Source organism: Puntigrus tetrazona, chromosome 19 (genome assembly GCF_018831695.1).
Source record: "Puntigrus tetrazona isolate hp1 chromosome 19, ASM1883169v1, whole genome shotgun sequence".
NCBI lineage: Eukaryota > Metazoa > Chordata > Actinopteri > Cypriniformes > Cyprinidae > Puntigrus > Puntigrus tetrazona.
Genome location: NC_056717.1, coordinates 16,058,330 through 16,084,913, shown reverse-complemented (window position 1 = coordinate 16,084,913; position 26,584 = coordinate 16,058,330). Strand labels below are relative to the sequence as shown.

The following is a 26,584-nucleotide window of genomic DNA, read 5'->3' as shown; positions in this document are numbered from 1 at the left end:
AGACAAAACTATATGAAACTACAAAACTAAAAACAATGAGAGAGTAAGCAATACTGAAAACTGAACTAAAATGAAAAGTCAAATGAAAAATAAAATTGAAATAACTGGCTACATTTTTCTTGATAAGCAAGCACAAATTAACGGCTTTAGTGGAAAAGATTTTCGCAAAATTCTTTTGGAATATTTTTTTAGTTGTATAGAAAATAACAGCTTAAAACATTCTCCAAAACAACCCCCAAAAAAAACAGTTTTTTAGTGCTCCACCAAAGAAAGTCATACAGTTTTGGAAGGACACGAGGGCGAGTAAATGATGAAGCAATATTCATATCTGGGTGAAGCATCCCTTTAAACTGAATGACTAAGTAAGGTCAATGGAGAAAACAGGAGCAGGAGGTTTGTAATACACTCCCAGATTAAGACGTAGGAGGAAAGTGAGCAGAGAGACAGAAAGACAAACAGAGAGGGAGACAGGCAAAGCAGACAGACCACATCTGTGCCAGAGAGAGACGATTGACAGCAGGGGCCACTTTGCCACCGGCAACCAATCCCCCAAGACCAGTCCTAAAGAGCAAGCAAACAGAAACCCCCCTTCCCCGTGTCAATTCAACTTCTACTAATAATAAACTGCAGCGTTTGAGCACCCCACCCCCATCCCTCATGCCCCAGATCCCATTCCTTCAGAAACCTCTGCCACAAATACCCCTTTAGTACATGGCTACAGTATTATAACCCCGTTTCCCCCCCCGAACGCACTCGCACGCATACTCAAGTACATGCACTCGCACATTGTGTAAGACTCGCTCCTGCTGTTCCTCCCTCCTGCCCCGAGGGCCAAGCAGAGGAGGACACAGAGGAGAGACAGTGTGAGTCGAGATGACCTTCATGCTTCTATGGTGTCTACTGCACAACCCTACATGGGGCGTCTCTACAACCTACTGCAAGGGTATACTCTCCACCCTCTTCAGAAGTCATGCAATTAAAAACAACAAATACAAAGAAACTAAAGGGATATCCTGGAAAACTCTTGATTTTAGAGCAGTCAGCCATTTGTATTAGTATTCATGTTTTTAAAGCAAACAATCAGTCTTGTCTTGCTGAGGTTGATTATGGAGTTTAGGTAGATGTTCAAACTGCAAGTGATGTGAAGCTACCTCATTTTGAACAAGTGCTGTTTAGTATGATTTATATACTGTTATACTATGGGATTTATTCTATTTTAATTTTAGTTGAAGCTTTAGTCAGTTTGTAATTTGCATTAGGTTCTATTTCATATTTTCATATTTAATCTATTAAATGTGAATTAATTTTTATTTAATTATTAAAAACTTTTATTTAAATGTAATGTTTTGGTAATGTTGTTATGATGTAGCTTTTATTTTTATATTTATATTAGATTTTAGTCATTTGGTTATGTGTGTTTTCATTTTCATTTTTACGTTTTTAGTTTTTTTTTTTTTATAATTAGAATTCAGTATTATATCTTTTTTTATTTAGTTTGTCATTTTTCATTCTATTTCAGTCAGTTGCCAAGACAGTATTTCTAATTTTGTTTATATTTTCATCAACACTTTTTAACAGTTTAAAATGTGAAATTCAAGCAAAAACACTGTTACAAAATATGTTAATTGTTGTATTAAAAAATGAGAATAAAGTGAAATACATTCATAAATTAACATTAATAAATATATGAAGGATAATAAATGCTATAGAAATTAGTTTAGAATACAAAATGCATTAGCAAATTTGAACAAACCATATGGAAAGTGTTACCAGTTTCTGTGATTTTAGCATTAGCAGTGGTGTTTAAAAGGGGATGAAGCTTCTCAAAGGCTTTTAGCATGCTGTCATCATGCCGTAATTTAGCATGCAAAAAGTCTAACAAGTTACCTGTCCTGCATACAGCCCTCTCCAAAAAGTTTCTAAATAGTCCCCTTTTAAAACCTCATCGCTACAGTCATCAAAGCACCGCTTTGTAACTAATTCACAACCTTCAACAATAAATTCCAAGACAATTACTGTCAAGCTTCAGATTGCCTGCTGTGAGCAATGTTCCCATTATTATGCGTAATCCATCTTCTTTTTATGTGAGGACTATGGTAGTTCTGTGCAATTAAAGCTTAGTTATTTAGCTTATTTATTTGAATATCTGTCAGCTTGTCGTTGGCAGTTTTCAAACATCTTCCATGCCTTACTAGTATGATTAGTATTCAGTGTAAATGACATGATTTATTAATTATGCAGTGCTTATTGAAGACTGACTAGTTGTTTAGACAACCCATCAACTAGTTAAGTTTGCTAAACATAGCAGATACAATGCATTTGTACAATATACAGGGCTAATCCGAGGATAAAGAGGATAAAGTCGGTTATCAAGCACTGCAAAGCTTGATTAGAAGAACTCATACTTTAAAAAATCTGATTAAAGAGCTGATTTTCTAATAGAAATCATTAGGGGGTCTCTTCAGTCTTCTCCTTTTACTACTCAAACAATGAAAATTGTATCTTTTCAGCCATGTTTCCATAAAATTCTTAGAAGTACAGTATTTGAAGGAATGTTCCAAGGTAGAAACACATATTTTCCAAAATGAAAAGTTAACATCTGATTAAAGTTTCCTCCTTAGAAGTGGTGAATAGTGCATTATGACATTATGGCACACGTTTTTAGAAAAAAACTGTGTATTTTAGTATCTATTCCATTTAAAGCTATTGGAATTGCATTAATATAATTTCAATTTAAAACCTGAGGAACGCTGTCAAAATGATAACTAGTAGCACATTCCAGATGGTGTTGATAAATTGTAACTTTTCATTGCACAGAACGTTTTTGAGGGACTTTATGTAGGCAGTGATGATTAGAATAAATTAAACATTTAGTAAAACCTCTTTTTAAAATTGACATAAAAAGGTAAATTGCCCTTATAGCTAATTTAGGATTTTGCAGCTGACTCAATATGAACCGTATTTAGATGAATGCAGTTAACATCTGAATAACGAGTTTGTTTTACTTTTGGTTGTTTAAACGTTCTGCTGTTTCAATTAGTTTTTTCCGGATGAGAGATATCCCTTTAGCTTCTAGCATTGTAAGACATGCCGTTAGAGAGATTATCTTAAAAACTGAGATGGTAAACATGTATATCTTCGAAGGAACCAGTGCTCCATGGCTTTGGCAGTGCGTGTACCACTTATCTTATCAGTCCAGTCCTGAGTCCAGGTAACACGCAGATTCCAGTGGAACTTGTCCGTTTTAAAGATTGACTGCTACAAACCCAGGGACCTGAGATCCTCCCCTTCTCCCAGCGATGGCTGCCCAGCTCTGGGTAAAGTTCCGGGGGTGTGTGAGATGTGTTGGTGATGCTGCGGAAGCGGTGTCTCCAGGCTCTGCGAGCGGGTCCGAGCGACTGCGCTGTGCGGAGAAAGGGTCAATAACGGCTCTCTCAATCTGTCTGTGTGGGGGGATGAGGAAAATGTAATGGGAAAAGAACCGGGAGACGTTGTGGGGCAGACCAGCTGCAGTTCTTGTGGCCTGAGAGGATGGGATACAAGTCCTCCTGGATGTATTCCAGGGTGCATCGGTGAAGAAAAAGGAGGGCTTGTCCAAGAAGAACCCTGGCTCGGGAAGGGGACGGGAGGTGATGGATGTCCCGAGGTAAACGTGGATGCGCAGACACCCGGTGTTTGAGGAGAGGCCATCATGGATTCGATGAGAAAGGCAAGACTCCGCATGACTCGTCCCAGCTCAGCCACCTCCCGTCCGAGAGAGTTCACCTGTAAGACACACACAGGCGTCACACTTGACCTTTACAGGCATTAGGAAACAGAGACGTTTGTGTTTTGTCATTAGGGATCCATATTAAACAGATTCGTTAGTTCATGACTATAAATGAATGTACAAAAGCAACAGTATTTAATATTTAATTTAGTAGGTATTTAGGGTAGAGCACAGTATATGATTAATGTTTTTCAGCACACGATTAATGAAACAGTCAGTGTTAGTAGTGGTGGATTATAAATACAGTGTAATAGTGTGATACTCTTTCTTCACAATAGAGAATCACTGACTGAGGCTACTGCGGTTTTAGTATCAGTGACAGCTTTTTGGATTTTAAATCATTTAACATTTTTTCCAGTTACAAAAAGTGTATTTTAGTCATCTTTTCTTCTTTTGAAATAATTTTTGGATTTGTTGAATGCTATTTGAATTCATTTAATTTCTCTTTTCAGTATAACATTACGCAATGCTAAATATTTTGATACAGTAACAGGTATTGCAAGTATTGTTTATAAAAATATACAAAATAAATGATAATGATAATGATAATATATGTATATATATATAATAAAATTATTATATTCCAGTATTTAGTAGTACTTGAAACATGCTGCATACATTTATTTTAAAATTGACATAACAAATATACATAAAAATTTTTATGAAATTTTTACAGTAAACATTTTAAAGTAAATTAAATATGCATGATTCAAGCAGCAGAATAGCTGCTGCTTATTAAAATTCATTGTTTGTCCTGCATGCACAACATGAATTTTTAATTGGTTTGGATAGTTGATGTTTTGATGCCATGCCAGCTTCCTTGGCTTTCTTTGTGGAGAGTAACAAGTTAAACTAATTTAAAGCAGCAATTTAAATACTTTTTTAAAGTATGCTGTAGATAAAATTCAGAGCTGACTGTTAAAAAAATTCTGTTTAAAAAGATGTTTAAGAAATAATTGGTAATATGTTTTAGTATATCATGACGTATTTTAAATATTTTCAGAAGAGGTGCACCATCAAGAAAAACAGAACAGCAATATCTTGTGAGGGCATGGGTTGTCCCTCTGCATCTCCTCATCTGTTATTGTCTGCTAGAGCCAGCAGCTTTCAGGTGAAACTGATCCTTTGCCTTTGAATGTTGGTGAAAATTATAACACCTGAACAAATGAATTTATATAAATAAATAAAAGTTCTAACTTACATGTAAAAAGGTTAAGAAACATAAAAAACTGTATAAAATTAAATATTTCAATAGCACGTACTCATATACAACAATGCTCATAACTATGCTAAAAACAAATGCATTTTCGGGTTACTCCAAATAAAGCAGTTTCAAAAAGTTGATTAGGTCTTGCACCAGAAAAGCAATTTCCATTCATAAAGCCACCAGCATTACGTTTTCTCTGATTTTTCTAGAAGTGAGCCAACACAGTTATCACGATATAACCACAGATCCCTATATTCAATTTGGATTCCTGTAATCACTTGTCCTCTGTATCTTTTTGCACTGTTTGGGCTCGAGTCTATACACATCCCCTAATAAGCTCAGAGTAATAATGTTCGTGACGGTCCAGAACACAGCACAGATGATCCAGATTCAGATGGACACAGATTTGGCAGTCACCCTCAGAATCGTGCCAACAAGTGATAATACCAAATAATGAGGGTAATTGGGTAATGATCCATAAATGCCATCAGTGGCAGGGAGGTACAAGACAACAGCTTCAAACAGGAAGGGACAACAGGAAGAGTGCACTCATCCTCTTGGTAGACGGAATCAAGCATGGATTACAACAAAATCCTGCTGAGAGGCCGGCTGTCAAAAATATATAGTGAGATACGAGAGACAGAGATAGAGAGGAAAAAATGAGGAAGAGGCTCAGCAGCAGGGTGTCCCTCTCACGACATTACCTGTCAAAAGCCTCATGTCAAAGCCGTGGGCTGGCAATCAAGACTGTGGGATGTCAGATGGATTTATATACCTACGCTAGCACTCAGCTGAACCACAGTTATCTGTCGTTGTCCGACCTGGACTCAATTATGTGATTAAATACTGCAGTGGTAATTAAATAGTTCATTTAGGATTTTGAGAATATATTACACTGGGGAAAAACATGGAAAAATACATCAAAATTGTCAACATAGACTTGGATTTTTATTAAACATTAATGCCTTTGGCACCACTAATGCCTAATGTTCAGTTCATTTTAATGCTAATATTTCTTTAATATTAGAAATTGCACATTTATGTGAGTTGGTACTTTTTGAATAGCTCAAAAATGTTCCATGTACAAGTATATATATTTGTCCCGCGTGTGATAAGCAGGAGAGCACACAACGAGTATAAATGAAAATAAAGAGTTTTAATCTACTCAGATGACGAAATAAACAATATAAATACTGGCAGGCAGGCAGATAAGACAATAATCACACGCACATAAAGATGAGATCGGACAAACTGAACTGAAAACACAGGACTTAAATACTTTACGGAATTACTTAATAAACGAGACACAGGTGTAAACGCTGAGACAATTAACTAAAAGTAGGTCAAACGGAACACATGGCACACGACAAAAATAATAACACAAGTCCAGAGAACGTGATTCATATACACCTTTATACTGAATATGTGGAATCAGCCTTGAATTGAAGCAACAACTCTAAGCAATTTTTCTCAAATAAACAAATCTTTACAAACCGCCTTTAAATTTATAATGAATTACACAGAATCATGTACGTGTGCAAATCGCGGGAAACCACATGCGGTGGGTTCAAGGGCGTTGTGGAAATCTGGAATGTGGGAATGTTCTCTTCCATCATCATGGGGCCAGTCCCACTTTCCTCTTCTAATGAGTTTTATGTCCTCTAGTGTTTGAATAACACCCCCTTCTCCTCTCTTGCAGCATCCCGCCATATGGCTTGTGCGTACCTGGCACCAGGAGCTCACCTGAGCTGCGCTGGTTTCGATCTGTCAGTACTCACATTTACTGCAGAGTTATCGCCCATGAAACACACACTTTTCGAATAAACTGTAAGTGCAGACCTACCGCTAAATTACACAGCAAAAAAAAAAAAAAAAAGACTGACAGAGATTAAACAGAAAATCATTTACCTCTTGGTTAAGGTGGCGTAGCTGTCCTCTGGTGTCCTCTGATTTAGCTGCTAATTCTGCACAGAGAAAAAAACAATTACATCCAACTGCCTAACACTGACAGAACTTCCAGTAAAAACTCATTACAAAGACTTCAAGGAAGAGTTCACCACAAAAATGAAAATTCTGTCACCTTCTGTCATCACTCACACTCATGCTTTTCAAGACCAGTGTGACTTTCTTTCTTCCAAGAAACAAAAAAGGAGGTATTTTTCAAACTTTCTAAGCTTCTGAAAGTCTTTGTGTGTTGAAAAGACCAAATAATAATTTTTCCTTCATTCACACTAACACTAAGAACCAATGAATATATGTGAATAAGAGGGAAGGAACAGCTTAGACATTTGTGTTCTACAGAAAAATCACACAGATATAAACAACACAAGCTGTAGGTGACCTATTCCTTTAAAGTTCAAAATGAAAATTTGCAAAAAAAAAAGTACTCACCCTCACGTCATCCTAGATGTAAACGATTTATTTCTTTATCAGTACAAATTTGGATAAATTTAGCATTACACCACTAGTCAATGGGTGCCGTCAGAATTACAGTTCAATGTACAATAAAAACAATACATTCACAAGTAATCCAAATGACTCCAGTGACTCATGAACTGAACATATGTGAAACAAATTCATCGTTCAAACATTTTTAACCTCAAACCATTGCTTCCAGCTAAAATACAACTGAAAGTCAACTCGCCTGAATCAGGAGAGAAATATTCATAGAGCAAGTACCATTTACAGTGGTGTGTAAAGTGTTGGCTCCCTCCCTGAATTTACATTTTTAATTTTTTTGCATGTTTGTCACACTTTAATGTTTCAGATCAGCTAATTTAAGATAAACAAATTTAAATATGAATAAAAAAATAACACAAGTAAACACAACATGTAGTTTTTAAATTAAGATTTTTATTACGAAAGGAAAACAAATTGCAAACCTACATGGCCTTGTGTGAAAAAGTGCTTGCCCCCTGGACCCAATAACTGGTTGGGCCAGCCTTAGCAGCAACAGCTACAATCTACAAACTACAAGGGTTTGTCATAACTTGATAACTAATAAGCTGTTGAGGAATTTTAGCCCAATCATCTTTGCAGAATTGTTGTAATTCAGCCACATCGGAAAGGAATTCAAGCATGAACCACCTTTTTAAGGTCATGCCACAGCATCTCAATATGATTCAGGTCAGGTCTTTGATTAGGTCACTTCAAAGTCTTCATTTTGTTTCTCTTCAGTCATTCAGAGGTTGACTTGCTGGTGTATTTTGGACCACTGTCCTGCTGCCATTGCTTCAGCTTGAGGTCACAAACAGATGGCCAGGCACTTTCCTTCAGGATTTTTTGGTAGACAGCAGAATTCATGGTTCCATTTATCACAGAAAGTCTTCCAGGTCCTGAAGCGGCAAAACAGCCCCAGACCGTCACACTACCTCCACCATATTTTTTACTGTTGGCATGATGTTCTTTTTCTGAATGTGTTAGTTTTATGCCAGCTGTAATGGCAAACACACCTTCCAAAAAGTTCAACCTTTGTCTAGTCAGTCCACAGAGTATTTTTCTAAAAGTCTTAGGGATCATCAAGATGTTTTCTGGCAAAACTGAGACAAGCTTTTATGTTATTTTGCTCAGCAGCGGTTTTCGTCTTGGATCTCTGCCATTTTTGCCCAGTCACTTTCTTATGGTGGAGTCATAAAACTCCACTTACTTTAACTGAGGCAAGTGAGGCCTGTAGTTCTTTGGATGTTGTTGTGTGGTCTTTTGTGACCTCTTGGATGATTCATAGACGCGCACTTACGGTCATTTTGGTCAGTCGGCCACTCCTGGGAAGGTTCACTACTGTTCCATGTTTTCTCCATTTGTGGAGAAATGGCTCTCACTGTGGTTTGCTGTGGAGTCCCAAAGGGGCGCACCATATCCCTTCATTTAAAAACAGCATGTTGTGTTTACTTGTGTTATCTTTGATTAATATTTTAATTAGTTTGATGATCTGAAACATTAAAGTGTGACAAACATGCAAAAAAAAGAATAAAAATAAATCAAGATGGCGGTCAACACTTTTCACACCACTTTATAACAAAAATAATACGCCAGTGGATTTTGATGTGAGAAGACAATAGGGATGGACTTTTTCACTGAAGGAATTGTTATTATGGATTATGAGCTGCATTTTTTTTCCAGAAGAGACGGTTTAAACTTGAAACGGGGTAAAGGGGTTTACTTTACAAGACGTAAACTGATGGGCTGGCGTTGTATGGATTACTTGTGAATTACTGTTATGTTTTTATCAGCTGTCTGGATGGCACCCATTCTCTAGAAGGGATCCATTAGTGAGCATGTGATGTTATGATAAATTTCTCCAAATCTGCTCTGATGAAAAAACTAACTCTGAGGCCTGAAGGTGTGTACCGCTTCAGCAAATTATAATGTCTTTGGGGTGTGCTGATCTTTTAGGTTGATAAACAAAATATCATTATTAATAAATACTGGGAATGGAGTGATCCTTTATTGTGCGTCAGTCGTGGAATATTGGCATTAAGACAAAAGATGCCGATGTTCATCCATATACACACTCACTCACCTGCTGTGGTGGCAGTGGTGTTAGTTGCACCACTGACGGTGTGCTGATGGCCAGAGGAAAATATAAATGTGTGTGAATTTTCTGTACCATCACTGTCCTCTGTGCCGTCCACGACCCTGAACACACACAAACAGAAATCCACTTTACTGCTCTCACAGAGTCCTTCATGCTCCAGTGACCAAATGTCTATTAAAATACTGTATCTTTGAATGTTTTTTAAATGCATGCATGTGTGGGCATGTGCACACCTTGGGCTGAGATTTGCAAGGTCAGGCTTTGTGACAGTGGTATGCTGAATGTGAAGTTTTTTGTTGGTTTGGTGATCGTTTTTCTGCAGGTGCGTTTTCTGTTTGGTTCCACCTTTGAGATAATGTATCTGATCGTCTTCATCATCATCATCTCCCTCGTCTTGATGCTCAGCTATTGGTGGATAGCACTGGATCACGTCTCCATTTCCCCTTCCCTCTATCTACGATTGGACAGAAGAGGTAGCGCTAAGGTTGTGTGAGGCCAGCTGAAAGTTGGATGACTAACCTTGGATGACTCAACAAAAAAAAAGACTGACTTTTCATTATTAACAATGAAACAAAAGTAGATCTAGTTAATGTGACAGAACAAGAACATCTAGCTAATGTGACAGTGCTTGCCCGCTCCTTAGAAAATTTCTTCCTAAGCAGTCATTTAGAGGCTTTTATGTGACATTTAGAATATTTTATGTTGGTCCCACATTTTGCTTGTCATCTTCTCCTTATCCACTGTAGCAGTAAATAATTACCTAAATGCTTGCTCTCAAAAGACGCTGTTTATTTATATACATTTAATAAACAATGTTAAATACTGCTAAATATTTTTCACTTTTTTTATAGAGAGTAAGATGAAGAAAAACTGGGGATGTGATTATTTGGCTTTACAGCAAATTGATTTGATTAACAATTCAATGATTCAATTAAATAAAAAAAAAATCCTTTACAGAATTATAAAAGAACATCAAAGCTGGCAAATCTATATCACTATAGTTGCATAGGCATAAGAAAAAAATACTTTTGGCCAAATTATTAATACTAATTAAATATCATACACATCTCAATTTTAAATTGATTCACTGATACAAATAATAAAAAAAGTCTAGAGAAAATGATATCACAAATGTTTTTCTACATTTTCTACTGCAACAAAAAAAGAAAAAAGAGAAAATAAGAAAATGAATAAATTAAATGACAGACAGATAGACAGATAGATAGATAAATGTGGGTACCACTGGGGCATACAAACACAAACACACACACACACACACACACACACACACACACACAGAAAACACTCTTAAAAACAACCTACACAGTTTCCCTCAAGGACCAATTAGACAAAGGCCATGAAACAGCAAAAACGCAGCAATGCGAATGTCCTAAGGTAAAACTCATGTAATGGTAGTGGTCTTATTACTTGAACTTTGACCTCACTAGTAATGACCTCAAGAAGACTTGACCTACAAGACATTTAAAGCAACTGGCCAGCTTTGATAACATAATAATCTTTGACCCGTAGTTGGATGAGTGAGAGAGATCATGTCAGAACGAACCCTAAAGGCTTGACTTTTTCCGTTCAATAATAGTCAGTATAATGGGTTTCTCTGTGCTTTACACCTCACGGTGCTCACACGCATTGCCAATTACACAGTGAAACTCTGCAACGACGTTGGCTGGAAATAACAATCTCCATTTATAGAACACTTTAAATGTCAGTCCACTGAAAGGTGGCAGAAAAGTCAAGAGGTAAAACACGGCAAAGAGACTGAATAAATGTGAGGGGTATTCCCCATCTCTCTCTTTTAATCTGACTCACCCACTCTTCTTCTATATATATCTGATTAATTACACTTTTCGTACACTAATTTGGTCATTTTCCCTGTTGAATAATTGAGGCTCCCTCACACTGTAATTGAAAGAGCGGCAGTTTCCCAAAGCAGTCAGTCATCCGGCACTTCAATAACCACCCGCTCCTCCTTTTACCCCTCCCTCGCCCCTAAACGCGCCGTTCCCCTTCCTCTAGCGCCGCTCCCTTCCTGATTACTGCTTCAGGCATGGAAGGACAGGGAATGGGGAAGATGATCATCACCACCATCATCATCAATTTTTCGTTCTCTCTCCCTGCTGTTTCAGAGCTGTAGTGTTCTTAGCTTCCCTCATTAGGCAAATGAGGCGGGAGGTAGATCATTGTTAGGGAAATGAGCCCCAAGCTATTATAGTCAACACAGCACTGTTAGTGGATAAGTGCAGAATGATTGACAGCTGAGGAGAAGACGCACCTGTGTGTCCATAGACTTGCTGGACATCCTGGATATGACCTGGAAGGTGAGACATATGACAATATGTAAGCATACACTGCTGTTCAAAAGTTTGGGGCCGGTCTGCTGTTGTTTTTTAAAGAGAGACCATTTTATTCAGCAAGGATATATTCAATTGCTTAAAATGTTTCAAAAGATTTATATTTTAAATAAAAGATATTCTTTCTATTCAGTAGAGCTATCCGAAAAATCAAAAAGTTGATGATTTTAATTGAAAAAATGAAATATAACAACATCAAAATAATGTAAACTGGCAAATTTATATAACTGTAATGGCATATCAGAAATAAATCATTTTGGACATATTATCAATATTAATAGTAAATATTGTACACGTCTCAAATTTAAAGTGATTTACTGCTAACGCAAATGTCATTTTGAACAGCTGAATATATTCCTGCTGAATAAAATGTTATTTTCTTTTTTTTTTTCCAAAAGCCTATTATAATGATTACTGAAGGATCGTGTGACTAAAGTGATGGCTGCTGAAAATTCAGCTCTTATTTTACAGTAAACTAGCAAAATGGTATCTGTGTATGTATCACTTTGTGTGAGGAGATAAAAAATATTTTGGTGGGTCCCAAAAACAATATTAATCTTGTGCCCGTGAAATCAAACAACTGAATCAGGTCACGATCAGGTCAGGCTTTTACCGAAATGCATTAATGGTTCCAACAACCATAAATAAATAAATGAAGGAGAAATTTCAGCCTCACAATGGTCATGTGATATCTTACATGGCTCTCTTGTCCCTCTCTCAGGTTGTAGGTGAGGTCGTGTGTTATGTCCTGCACAAAACGGTGGGAGTATTCAGGATACAGGTCGAGCACTTCATACAGGCCCCTCAGATTAATGCACTGCAGGTCGCAGTACGTCAGCGCCTTCACGTCAGCATTCGTCTTTATCACACGGTCACCAACCGACATGTTCGCACCAATCAGGTCGCCTTTACCTATACGTGTCACACAGGAACACATAAACGAGAGGAAGATGAATATGTTATATATAAATATAATGAATATAATATATTTTGTCAGATATCACTACGGCATATATGTAGGTTAAACTGGCTAACCTGCCATAGGGTTCCCTTAGGAGTATGTATAAAGTAGACCAAGTAGCTTTAACCGCAGACCATATTTTACTAATAATTCAGAAACGGCTATTCTCAAAACCCATTACAATCTCCCAAAGGAGCCGTGGCTCGAAAATGCTAATTTGTTTAGCATTTTAACACCGTAGGGCTACAAACTGCTCTATTAGAGGCGCAAAAGATACTGTTTAAGAAAGTGAACGTGCATGTAAACACACAAGATCTAGCAGAAGTGAACCTTCTGAGAACTCAATGTCAGAGAGACCTTCCTCTATCAGCAGGGCGGAGAGAGCGTGTGAGGGAAAGATGAAAAAGATAGTGTGTGTTTTTTCCTGTCAGAACTCATAAGGTGATATTAACACAAACACACACATACACACACACACACACACACACACAGACAGGATCTAACAGGATGATGGGGATTATATTTTTTCGCACATTTGGTCCACTGTCCTATGAGCCTGCTGCGTGTGTGAAGCCTCACAGAGAGAGTGACCAATCACAGAGAGCAGCTTTTGTTGGCAACTGTAGGAACACGTGGGCCCTGAAGTCTTCACTTAACGAGAAGCAGTCTTTTTCCCCTTCATACGAGTTCCTCAGAGCACTAAAACTACATTGCGCTTTTCTGAAATAAACAGTTTGCTTGCGTGTGGGTTTGTGTAAACTGACCTAGGATGGCTAGCACCATGCTGTCCTTTAGCACCTCCATGGAGCCGGAGCAGACAAAGAAAAGAGCCTGTAAAGCATCTCCCTGACGAAGAAGGTACTCGCCCGGCGCACAAAACGAAGTCTTTATGTGCAGGGAGAGAGAGCGGAGACATCCACGGCTCAGAGAGGAGAAGACAGACAGCTCTAGGATCTCTTTATTCAGATGCATTGCGATGTCCGAACGCAGCTCATCTGGAAAGTCTTTCAAGAGCTGGAGAGAGTGGACAGGAAGAAGAGAAAAAAACAGGAATATAGAAAATAGAGAATAGGCAAAAATAAAAGGGGAAAGTGAAGGAAAAAGACGTGGAAAATGGAAAAAGAAAATAGGAGGAAACATGAAAAAGAAAAATAGAAAAGAGACAAGTAAAAGTGAAAGATTAGTGACAGAAAAGTGACAGAAAAGGGCAACAGAAGGAAAAGAAAGGAATAAAAGTGAAAATAAAAAGGAAAAAAGTTATTTACACTAAGAAAGAACTTATGTAACAGCATATTACATTCAGTAAACTGGCATTAAAGTCATTAAGCATGCGGCTTTATGAGTTTTCACCCTTAAAACAAAAACTGGAAGTATTCCGGCCATGCCTCACTCCTGCCCTCCGCCACCCTTCATCTGCTCTGCTCATCCATCCATATATGCAACCATCCTTCAGCCTGACTGAATGGCATCTGTCACTCTCCCCTTCACTCACGGCACACACATCCCTCTCTCTTTCTCTCGCTCTCTGTCTTCTGCTCTCCGGCCATCAGCCTCACCATCTATTATTCATAAATCTGTGATTTAGCAAGGTGTTTAGATTCCATCTCATTTTTTTTCCACTCCCTCTCCTGACTCCGGAATAAAGTCCCAGGCTCAAGGACGGAGCACACGCAGTCATTCCCTCCTCCAGTGTCCAACTGTCTATCTTAATCATACTTGCCTTGGCTGTTGCTTTGCTCTTGGCTTCAGAATGTTATTTCATTATAGTATGTCACTTACAGTACTATAATGTGATGGTACGATGACGTTTTTTATGTAAATGTGATGTAATGTGATATATCAGAGATTGAGCAATATTGGTTTTAAGGGTCAAACTATTTTACTTATTTATTTATGCTTTTGATGTAATAATACTAAATTATCATTAGACACTAAAAAGTATATATTATTGTACTATTATTATTTATTTATACTTCAATCTAACTTTTAAGCTACACATTTCTCACTAGACGAGTGCAGGTTTGACTTCACTGGCTTATCTATATTTTTTTAAATAGGAGATTTATAAAAATATCTGTCATGAAACTCTAGATGGCGCATGCTGAACTTAATCTGATATAATCAAACAGTCTTTCACTTGGCACTGCTGATTGGTGTCTTCTCACATCAGCAGCCAATGAGCTCTCTGCCCAACATTCAAACAATCAGCCATTGCTTGCTGTAGCAATTGCAGCACACTTCAGAACCCTCCACCTTCCCCAGCTCCACCTGTATAGATCTGCTTTGGGGTTATTTCATACTTCCTAAATGCTCAGAGCAGCATGTCTGTGGATGTACTGATAGTAACAGGTCTTGGTACATTACCATGCTAAAATCCCCAAGAGTTGTCATGACAGAGCTGATATTAGAGGTGACTTTTTAGAAGTTTAATGTAACCCACTTATTCTGCACCAATATGTAACACTATATATAACATCGGATTGCAGTGGGAGGCACACCGTATGCTTGTAAAGTTGGAACATCATCTCACACAGTCCAGCTGTAAGGAATTCCGCAACGTCAAATGATTCAGCTGTGTTGTGTAATACTCTCTGAAGCGTGGGGTTTACCTCATTGGAGTCGATACCGTTGTTGACAGACCAGGTGGTCTGGAAGTACTCCAGCATGCGCTGTTTGAGGCTCTGGGGCAGGTGGTGCACACGGATGAAGTCCTTCAGGTCTTTAGTGCGTGTGTGGTAAGAGGACCAGCGCGAGTACATGCGTTGGATGATGGCCGTCACGTTGCCAAAGACCAGAGCGTGCATCAGAGCTGCCAAAGACACAATGACACACACATGCATGAATGTACATTAAGCCTGAATGACCTAACAAGTCATGGAAGTTCACTTGAAAGTTTCAGAATTATCAACATGACTTTTTTTTTTAGCATGCAGCTTTCAAAAAAAAGTAAATCCATATATTGTCCCCGATAAAAGAAAATCTTTAGAAAAAAAAATTCTTAAAAATGATTTTTGTTGTGGAGTATTGCAAGTAATCAGTTCAGAAAAGAGTCATCAGTCATAAATGACAAATCTCATTATGGATTCTTTCTATTTCTGTAACAATCCAACCTGTGTATTTATTTTAGAGGCATTTGTTTTCTGTAAGATCTCTGATAATACACAGGTGGTGACTGAATGTGTACATATGTGTTGGAGTGTGTAATTGGGTATTATTGCATGTTTGGGAAGGGAGCAGAGCTGCCCCATGGCGAAGGGTGACATTTCACAAAATAAAGGCCATGAAGTCTGAATACGAACAGATGGTGTGACCTAATATCAATTTCATCATGTTTAATAACAAACAAACATACATTAACATATGCGATTACAAAAGATATTATGACTTTTTTATTATTTACTTTATTTATCAATTTGTTTTCCTGTATTGTCTTTTATAAACTAACAGGGATTGTTTTTTGATTTTGGATCATAATGAAAATGATTTTTTAAAATTTGTTTTTGGTTTCTAAATAAGCAGCAGACACATACAGCCTCCAGTTTTTGGATCCTAATGATAATACACATTTGTTATACCTCCAAATATATCTAAAAATATCTCCTAAACTTCAACCTTTCAGAAAACACACACACACACACACACACACACACACACACACACCTCCAATGAGCATGGTGCAGATGGAGAAGATCTTCTCTGCGTCTGTGTTGGCAGAGACATTTCCAAAGCCCACGCTGGTCAGGCTGCTGAGGGTGAAGTACAGCGCTGCGATGTAGATGCTCCGCAAAGACGGTCCACTGCTCAGCGTTCTGTTGACCGCTTCCATACTCATCCCGTCATACGGAGACTCCAACCGCTTCCCAAGCTCATGCAGCCAACCTTAGAGAGCAAGACAAAGGAGAAAATGTGACGTCCAATTAAAATCTCACACTGAAATGTGTTTATGTATCAGTTTCATATGTGTCCATATGGTGGAAAATTAACACACACTTAACTGACACAATGGTTAAAGGAATACTCAGCCGTATAACACAAAAATAGCTTTTTTACAATGTGTTCACAATACTCTCTTACATTCAGTGACCTGTTTCAGGGCCGATATCAGCCCTTCTGTGAACTGTTTTAGAAACTAAAAACTTTTCCTCAAATTTGGTTGTGTTTGTTGTTTGAGGTTTTGGGCATGTTTTTAAATTAATCACATTTCATTAATTTAATATTTTAAACAAAAATTTTAAAAAAGTGTTTTGCAATACAGTATGTACACAATAAGTACATTGTACTAATATTTTGATATAAGTACACACAGTTAAGGCCACCTAATATAAACTTTGACCAAATTCTGTTCTTTCATCAGTGAATTCTCAAAAATGTTAACGGCACAATTGTTTCTAACATAAAATAAAACAGAAAATAACAGGAAATGTATTTTCGAGCTCCAAATCGACATATTCTAATATTTTCTAAAGGATAATGTGCCAGTGAATACTAAAGCAATGGCTGCTGAAAGCGTAGATTTGTTATCACAGGAATAAATTACACTTTAAAATATATCCATATAAAAAGTCATTTCAAAAATTCTAACAAATAGTTATCTACAATATTTTTATTTGCCGTGTTTTTAAAATATTACATGAAGCCTTGGCGTGCGTTTTGGACAGTAGGTGTTTTTTGTGAATTTGGAAAGTAATTCCTTTGTTAACTTTACGTGTATTTATTCAAAATACATTTTAAATAGTTTAAGCAACCATAGCAATCGTTTTAGTTTTTAAAATTAAAAACTGTACAAAAAAACTGGAATGAATCATCTTGAGAACAACATGAGGGTGTAAAAATGATGACAGAAAATGATACCATTCTAACCCGAGTTTCAATATCGAAACATAACATTTGTTCACAGCCCTACATTAACAAAAACGTACTATGTAAAGACCACGAATAACAATCACTCTTCACCATAGCATTTCAAACTGAATCAGTGACGTTACACAGTACATTTTTGTGCATTTGTTGTAGACAAGAACTGGTTTCATCACTAACAGCAACTGTTTGGAAAGCAGTTCATCAAACACATCGCTTTCTTCATGAAACAATCTTTGTGTTTGCTGATAAGGAGGAACCCATCAGTTGCCACATTCTACACTATCTAAAACAGGGTACCAGAGAGGAGATTCCAGCCCAGTGTTGCTATAGTAACTGCCCATCAGAGCAGGCCGGGGGTCAGTGGTCGGATGCCGAGGGGAAGCAGCAGCTTTCCATCAATACTGATCGGGGACCGGGCAGTGGGAATCCTGGTACTTTCACAGCGATCCGTCATTACGGACCGTGGAGCAGCACACTGGGCCTAATTACAGCCCCTCCTGCATTCAAGATGAAGAGAGAGAGGCCCGAAGCACCACGTCTGGGTGACTGCTTTGTTTGCCATTCGCTCACTCTATCACTCACTCACTGCTTGCTGTCCCTGGTGCATTCTTCCCATCTTCCTTCTCCTCCGCTATCACTGTCCATAACACCATCTAACAGTGTCAGGCTTATCACTCCTCTTCTGTAACTATAAATTCTGCCTTCCATTATCGCTTGGTGTCTTCATCGCTCTCTCTCTGTCTCGCTCCGAACATGTCAGATTAAATCAATTCATATTATGTCCATAATGCAACTTTAACAAATCCATTCAAACCCGAAACGAAGCATTTCAATCAGATTAATTTCCGCTTTGATTGCACTTAAGAGACCCAGACTTTCACTGAATCAATTAAACCACTTTTCAATATTGCTTCAGTTTAATAATTAAAAAAATTAATCTCTAAATAGATGTTGTTAATTTTCATGCCATTTCAAACATTTATATAATCTGTGCAATCCAAAAAACAAAAACAAAGATTATTAAGAAAAAGGTGTCTTAGTGTTTTTTGGCCATACAATTACAATCAGTAGAGTACAAAATAACTTCTATGGTATGGAAGAAAAAATTCCACAGAAGAAATAAAGTTACATAGGTTTGGACTTGAGGGTAAATTATGCAATTTCTTAGCTAGTTTGAAACATGGCATAAAAAAAATAAAAAATGGAAAGACTTTGACATTTCAGCAAAATATTATTGCATTGCTTGCTGCACTTTTTGCAATGCTTTCTAATTAGAATGCACAGCGAGTACATAACAAAATATGTTTTATATCAAACTCACAAATGTGAATATGTAAATTTTAATCTGGTACATGTTGTACATTTACAAGAATGTTCGGTGAGATGTGCTAAAAGTTAATAATTTGTCGTGATTGAAAATAACATAACACCAACAACAAAACCTACATTAAACCTACATGATAGTATTAACAAAACAAAATGTAAACCCATCCAAAACTACACATTTTGTTGTTAATCATTTACCTCCATGTCGTTCCAAACCCGTAAAAGCTTCATTTGTTTTAGGGACACAAAGATATTTTGAATGAAAACCAGGAGGCTTGTCACTCTCCCTTTGACTGCCATATAATTTGCACTATCAAGGTGCAGAAAAGTATGAAAAACATTGTCAGAATACTCCATCTGCCATCTGTTGTACAACTGCAATGTTATGAATGTACAAAAATCCTTTTTTGTAAGGATGGACAATGTCTTTCACACTTTTCTGGACCATGACAAATTGTGTGGCAGTCAATGGGACAAGCCTTCTGGTTTTCATTTAAAATAACTTAAATTGTGTTACAAAGATGAACAAAGCTTTTTTTACGGGTTTGGAACGACACTGGGGTAAGTAATTAATAACAAAATTTAAATTTTTGGGTAGAGTAACCCTTTGCGTTTTAGTAAGCATTTTAGCATCAGTGCCGCAAATCATTGTGCTCTTTTATTTAACACTGTGACTAGTGTTTCACAGGATACATACTTGAGCACTAGTCCATTGCAGTATCAGGTGGGCTACAGAGCAAGTTAACAATGTCAGAAATGACATACTGTACATACTACGCTAGTTGTGTCATGCAAAAGTAAAATGCGTTTTTGTTTAGAAACGATATACCACGGTAAAAGTGTTTTTAAGTATGAGCACAGTATGTTGGTGTTTTACTGCTACTGTTACTGTTAATTTAGGTAATTTTTTGCTAAAATGCAGGTAGAATTTTTTAATTAACAAGCCTGGGTTTTATCTCACATTCTGTCTGCGAGTCAATGAGTCAATTTTGTGAGTTGGTCTCACCAATATCCCAGGTGTCTGCGTTGCTCTCCACCTCCTTCTTGCCAATGATGTACCAGATGCAGGCCATCCAGTGAGCCAGCAGTGCAAACATGGACATGAGCAGGGTCAGCACCACCGTACTGTGCTGGGAGTAGCGGTCCATCTTCTGCAGCAGACGTAGGAGCCTCAGCAGGCGTACGGTCTTTAGCAGATGCACCACTGACACCTGGCAGAGGGGAAAGGGGAAACACATTAACTCTGTATGCAAGTGCATTTGAGGATTGTGAAGGGCACATGCCTGTCATGCTAAATGAGTGCAGTAAATCCAAATCAGTTAAAACCTAATTAAACAACACAACTCCAGCAATAAATATCTGCTAAAGTACTGCAATGGCACTGTAAATCTACAGTAAAAACATCAAGTCAAAACCATATTCATATAATTGTACTTTCAGCAAGCGAATACAGAGGGATGTACAATACAATACAACAAACAAAACCATCTCCTAGCAGATGTTTAGAGGTCACAGGTGTCTTGAATATTGGTGAAGCATGCAAGTACGAGCTCTGAGATAACTGGGATTAAAATATTTAAGAGATCATCATTAGACTGAGAGACATTTGGGCCAATTATTGTGGTATAAAACATCTTTTCTCTCTTCTTTTTCTTCCATCTCAGTCATGCATAACCACATTTTCTCAGGTGAAAGGAAATAAACCGTCCACTAATAAACAAGACAATAAACCAGAAGAAATTGACTGCAGTTGAGGGATATGAAGAATTTAAACATACAAAATAAGGAGAATGCCTAAGTATGTGCGTTTTTTTCAATTTAACAATCATTATATTACCCTTTTCTGGTGGTTTGCAATCCAATGCATCATTCATGGTTTAAAAAAGACAAATAAAAACAGGGATACCAGCCGAAACATTCCAATGCTTTAATTCTAAAAACAACTGACTGCTGACAAAATTATCTGACTGCTGATAATGTAAATGATGCAAGCAATTCAAATATATAGAAAATGTTTTCATGTATCAAAACTTGCACATTTTTAACAATGTTTACATTACCATCAGAGGTTTATTTAGTAGATTTTTTCTCCTAGAAATCAATGCAGTGACACCAAAATAAAAATATGGGGAGCAATATCACTTCTTCACTTTACGGTGAGTACTGAACAAAGCTAATGGCTTGAAAATATGACCGAATTTATCACAAAAATATCTAAAATTTAGTATATGGACTACATTTTTTTGTAAAGATAATGTAAAATAGAATTTCATGTTAAAAAGATATTAAACTATTTATTTTTCTGTGCCCATCTTTACATTAGCTTATTAGTAATTACTACACCATCAACAATAGTAACATGCAAGATCTAGGAACTCAGTTTATGCAGTTCTGTAAGTACATGAGGTTCATTAGTATTTCTTAATAATTTATCAGTAAATTCACAGTAACATAGAAAGTGTGAAACCAAAATATATATTATAGTTAATGTTAGACCCTGCAGACATGTTATTCTATATACTCGGCAGGATAAAGGAATAAATTCCTTTTATGTGTAATGTTTTATGTATTAAAGCAGGTTTAAAGTGAATGAGCAAGTGAGAGAGTTTTAAATAGCCCATATATATTCCATAACTACAGACTCATTATGACTGCATACATAAAAATAACACTTTGTATTAACCTGAACACGAACTTTCACACATCCACACTACCAGGTCAGTAACAGATGCACACACACTGCTATTAGATCAGTTTGTCTAGAGCTTCAGGCGGTAACTGGTTGGCAATATTCATCACAGCCTCTCTTATTATAATCAGACAGACAAACCCTATGAGAACCAAGCCTTTCACGTCCCTGCAGCATTAAATAATAATCCACGTTGTAATGGCCACAATCTTTCACTTGACAATCAAATATTAATAAACATCAGGAGATCATGGTCTCAGAAGCAAAACCAATGAACATTAATGTCACTGGAGAAACAAAAAGGCTGAACTTAACAGCTGGTTGAAAATTAGATAAGGGGGGTGAAAATGGAGGTGGATAGGGTATAAGGCCATGGCAGGAGTTCATATACTGATCTTTATGTGATAATATGTCATTGTGTATTACCAACTAATACACTCACACCGCTCACAATGTGTAGGTGGTTGAAGAGGAGAAGGAAGTGACAGGAGGGAAACTGTGATGATAGAGAGTAAAGAGAAAGGAATTGAGAGGAATAAAAAAGAAAGGAAAGGATAAAGAGTAGAAAAAGTAGAAAAGGAGGAAAACAAACAAAATGAAAATGGATCAGGACAGGGAAACGAAAAGTAAATGAAATGAAATTAGGAGACTGAAAAGAAAAAAAGAGGAAAAGGAAACTGAATAGAACAGGAAAGGATATGGTAAAGCAGAAGAAGGGAGTGAAGAGAAAATGAAAAGTAAAAAAATCGAAATTGGTCACAATAGACGATAAGGGAAAGAGGGGAATGAGCATAGAAGAGGACAGAAAACAGAAAAATAAATAGAAAGGATTTTGTAAAAAGGAATGGAAATTGTCCATGAACAAAATAATTAAGCACAAAAAGAAAGGAAATTGCTTAGTATGGAAAAATAAAGAGGAAGAAATAAGAAAATTTTGAAGTAAAAGAATGGAAATTGGGTATGATATAAAGGAAATAGAAAGAGGAAAGTGGTGAAAAGAAAATTGGAAAAGGAATGGAAAATAAATCAAAGAGAAAGGGGTAAAGAATTAAACTCGAAAAGGAAATCGAGAGGAGAATAGAAGAGAATAAAATAAAAGAAACATTATTCTTCACTTTTTTTGATGTTCGTGTGTGTGTGTGTGTGTGTGTGTGTGTGTGTGTGTGTGTGTGTGTGTGTGTGTGTAGAGCAGCTGAAGGGCAGTTGTGAAGGGATACTAGAGGAGCTGAGGTGCAATCTGTAATTGGAGCAGATTTAAGGGAACATCTCAGAGACAACAAGGTCTGTATTACAGAAACACTCAAGTAGAGTCCACTGCATTTCACTCTCCCTCTCTTAATAAGCCTCAGTGGATTTCAAGCACTCTTTCATTGTGTTGCTGTACAGAGGGATGCAGGGTTTCATTACTGCATGTGTCATCACTGTAAGTGTGTGTGTCCAAGTGGCACTGATCGATTCCGCCAGTCTGGATTGGCCAGAAGAGCTGACTGTCTTTTTCTGTGAATTAAAACCAGGAGCCCGTGACCCTTGCTTTTGTAGAGGAGTCATCAGAGGCAGTGTCAGCCAATTTTAGAGACTGTTATACATCTTTATCTGTACCTGAACCCAGGATCACTCATTAAAAGTTCTACATCCATGATGTCATCAAAAGGACTTCACGGTCCACCCACTCAGGGTCACCCAGCTGCTGCTCAATATTTTGTTTTACTCTTAAAGAAGTGCAAAACAAATCACTGAGCTAAATACAGTGCTGGAGGGGCTAAAAAAAAGAAATATCAGAAAGTCTGGGCATGACTGTTCAAACAGGCCCAGGTGGAAATCTACAGACTTTTTGCATTTTCTGCTGTTAATTAGAGGAAGCTCTTCCACAGTAAATGGATTTCAGCATGGTGAAATGCACTGAAAGTACTTTACAATTATACATTTACATATTTAGCAGATGCTTTTATCTTGCATTGCATTCAAGGCATATATTTTATTCCTGAAAATCATGTGTTTCCTAGCAAGTACAAGATGCTTCGACAGCATTGGATTTAGGTATAAGTTAAGGTATTTTACAGTACCGTGGTTTTAAAAGCACAATAATCATTAAAAAGTAGCCATAACATAATATGCGGTTTACAGATCAGATTACTAAAACTGATCATTTCACACATTATACTTTGAAAAAAAAAAAACCTGTTTGCAAAATGCATTTTTAATTTGGATAAACCTTACATAAGTTTTTAGATGGCAATGAAAGCAATCTTAAAAATATGAATTATCTAAAAATGAAATTAAATATAATCTTTAACAAATTAAAATAAATTTGTCATAAAGCTCAATGTTGTGATGCTTATATACACTTGCAGAATGTAAAACAAATTAATACATTTTAACTGTTTTATTTTTACGTTAGACATTTTAAATATCAGACTTTTATCAGTAATCATCCAAAACATACAATGCCTTTATTTATGTGACTTTTTTATTTGACTTTAAGATTGATGTTGCTACCAAACATGATTAAGTCTAACAATCACTTAACTCATATCACATCAAACCATGCAAATTATTATTACTGTTATATTTCTTCTCAAATTGTTAATGTTAATAACATCAGCATTGCCTGTATATAGTGTGTATTAGCATAACATGTAGATTTCAATTTCTGTACAGTTCTATATTTGTCATAATTGTCGTTTGAATTTCATAAAACGAAATTCTATTACTCCTAAAAGCTAATCATTCATCCTTTAAGCTGTTTTTTTTAGAATACAACACTTGCCCTTTATTTAGATTTACAGAAGTTGAATCTATTTACATACACATAAAAAAGGTTACCAAAGGGTTACCAAAATATTTAATAAAAATGCTAGTGACGGAGTGTACATGTGTCCCATTTCCTGCAGGCACAGATTCTGCGTGGATCTGCTCTTTCTCCAAAATCATGCAAATGTAATAAATTTAAAATGCATTTGAAAGCTGTGAAAACATGTTCCCAGAACTTCACACAGATTTTTTTCCTGATACATTCATTACATATTTTTAATATATGCATTACTCACCACGCTGACTTTGAAAGCGTAAAGGAGATCAAAGGGCAGAGCGGCAACCAGGTCGATGATGAACCAGGTGGTCATGTAATGGATGCAGATCTGCCGCGCATCGAAGATCACCTGCCCCGACTTACTCACGTATGTAGTGCGGAAACTGAACACAATGTCTGGCGAGGCAACAGAAATAGCAGAGTCAGCGTCTTTACAAAAAACTCCATCAGCATAACCTCAATGAATGACAGTTTGTCCACTGAAGCATTTATAACAGCAAAAATGGTTTTCTGCTAGCTATATATCAAGCGGGTTGTTATCACAGACTAACAATAGGAAAATGAAAAATTCATGCGCTGTCACAAAATCTGAACACCGGGGGTTCTAAATAGAGGCATTATCAGGATCACAAAGGCGAAACAAAGTTCAGGAGCAGTGTTAAAATACATTATAGGTCAACCTGTTATTGTACTACGCTAAACTGAAATCAGTAGCATATGTTTCACTCATATTTTCATTCATATTCAAATCAAATGGGATCAACATCCTTTACTCTTACACTGCGAACAATCTGTTGACAGAAATGTCTATTTAAGCTCAAAGATGCAGGAAATATAATGGAGCACAGCATGTGTGTTTCTTGAAAGAGTTCAGGATCAGTTATGGAGAGAAACTCAAATGTCAGACGTTTTAAAGAATATTTTTTGTTTCTGTAAAAATTACCCTCTTAATTCCTACAATGCAATTAAACTAAATCTAAACAAAGGAAACTAAATGACAATGATATGTTGCCCTGCGGCGGCGCTGTACCACAGAGGGTTAATGGAAGATGTCAAAGAGCCTGAAACTGATTTAAAGACCCCATTATAGTCATGCGTAAAGACATACATGTAATAGAACAAAGATAATGTCATAAATCATAATCAGACTCACTGTGAAAAACATACTAGGTAATTGACAGATAAAATATAATGTCAAAGATGAAAATTGGATTCTCTTACCAATGATGAAAAGAATCTCAACGGCAATGTCGGTGACAGTCGTGCTACGTGTCAAGTCCTGATCACCGATAAAGCAAACGTTATACGGCACCGTCACAGCGACATAGAATGTAGCCAGAAGGATCAGCCAATCCCAGCCCGCCTTGAAGGTGCTAAAGTGGAGAAGAATGAACTTGGACTTCTTGGCATCTGCAACTTTATATTCAGGAAGCGCGGGCGGATCGCCAAACACATTCTATGAAGAGAGAACACAATTCCGGTAAAGTCACTGGTCCTGTTACGTCCATCAGTTTCTGTATTTTTCTCTTTCCTTAGTATTTTAACGGTCTTACCTTGTTAAGTTTGATTTTACTTTGTTTCTGACGGTTATGCAGGTGTCCGGAAATATGGTAGAGAACTGTGCTAGACCGCAGCCGCGTGGAGCCAAACGGAGACCCGCCCTTGACCTTCTCGCGGCGGCACTCTGTGGAAAGGTTGGACTGTTGTTATGAAAGTCAAGGGCAATGTGGGATGCAATCCGTCAAAAAAAACAAAAACACACTGCGCAAAATAAATTCCATTAATTCATAAAGACACCAACACTGGAGCACACAGTAAGCAAATTCATGTGTTGCTGAGGCTGTTGTATATCATCTTTCTGTATTTCTTTTTATTAATTTAAAATAAAGTAAACAAAAGTCTGAGAAAACATCTGAGCCATCATCCCCTAACACCTTGAATCCCAGCTTCGAAAATGTTATGTACACAGAAAACATAATTGCACTGGTGATTGAAAGTGTATAATTTAGAGTGTTTTTTGTTGCTTCGCGAAGAAAAAGACTTTTGCTCAATACTTTTAT

General features: G+C 37.0%; 1 protein-coding gene across 1 annotated transcript in view; it reads right to left on the bottom strand.

Annotated features, from left to right (window-relative positions):
* Positions 1 to 1,403: 1,403 nt before the first annotated feature.
* Positions 1,404 to 26,584, bottom strand: part of kcnh8 (potassium voltage-gated channel, subfamily H (eag-related), member 8) — a 38,559-nt gene continuing 13,378 nt past the window's right edge. Inside the window, exons 4-16 of the mRNA XM_043217046.1 lie at positions 26,078 to 26,208; positions 25,746 to 25,980; positions 24,763 to 24,920; positions 20,033 to 20,237; positions 16,501 to 16,719; positions 15,450 to 15,649; positions 13,605 to 13,854; positions 12,577 to 12,791; positions 11,801 to 11,839; positions 9,744 to 9,964; positions 9,496 to 9,611; positions 6,885 to 6,940; positions 1,404 to 3,765 (exon numbers count right to left, since the gene is read on the bottom strand). Of these exons, the coding sequence (XP_043072981.1) occupies positions 3,259 to 3,765; positions 6,885 to 6,940; positions 9,496 to 9,611; positions 9,744 to 9,964; positions 11,801 to 11,839; positions 12,577 to 12,791; positions 13,605 to 13,854; positions 15,450 to 15,649; positions 16,501 to 16,719; positions 20,033 to 20,237; positions 24,763 to 24,920; positions 25,746 to 25,980; positions 26,078 to 26,208 (2,552 nt within the window). The 3' untranslated portion in view covers positions 1,404 to 3,258. The remainder of the gene's footprint in view (positions 3,766 to 6,884; positions 6,941 to 9,495; positions 9,612 to 9,743; positions 9,965 to 11,800; positions 11,840 to 12,576; positions 12,792 to 13,604; positions 13,855 to 15,449; positions 15,650 to 16,500; positions 16,720 to 20,032; positions 20,238 to 24,762; positions 24,921 to 25,745; positions 25,981 to 26,077; positions 26,209 to 26,584) is intronic.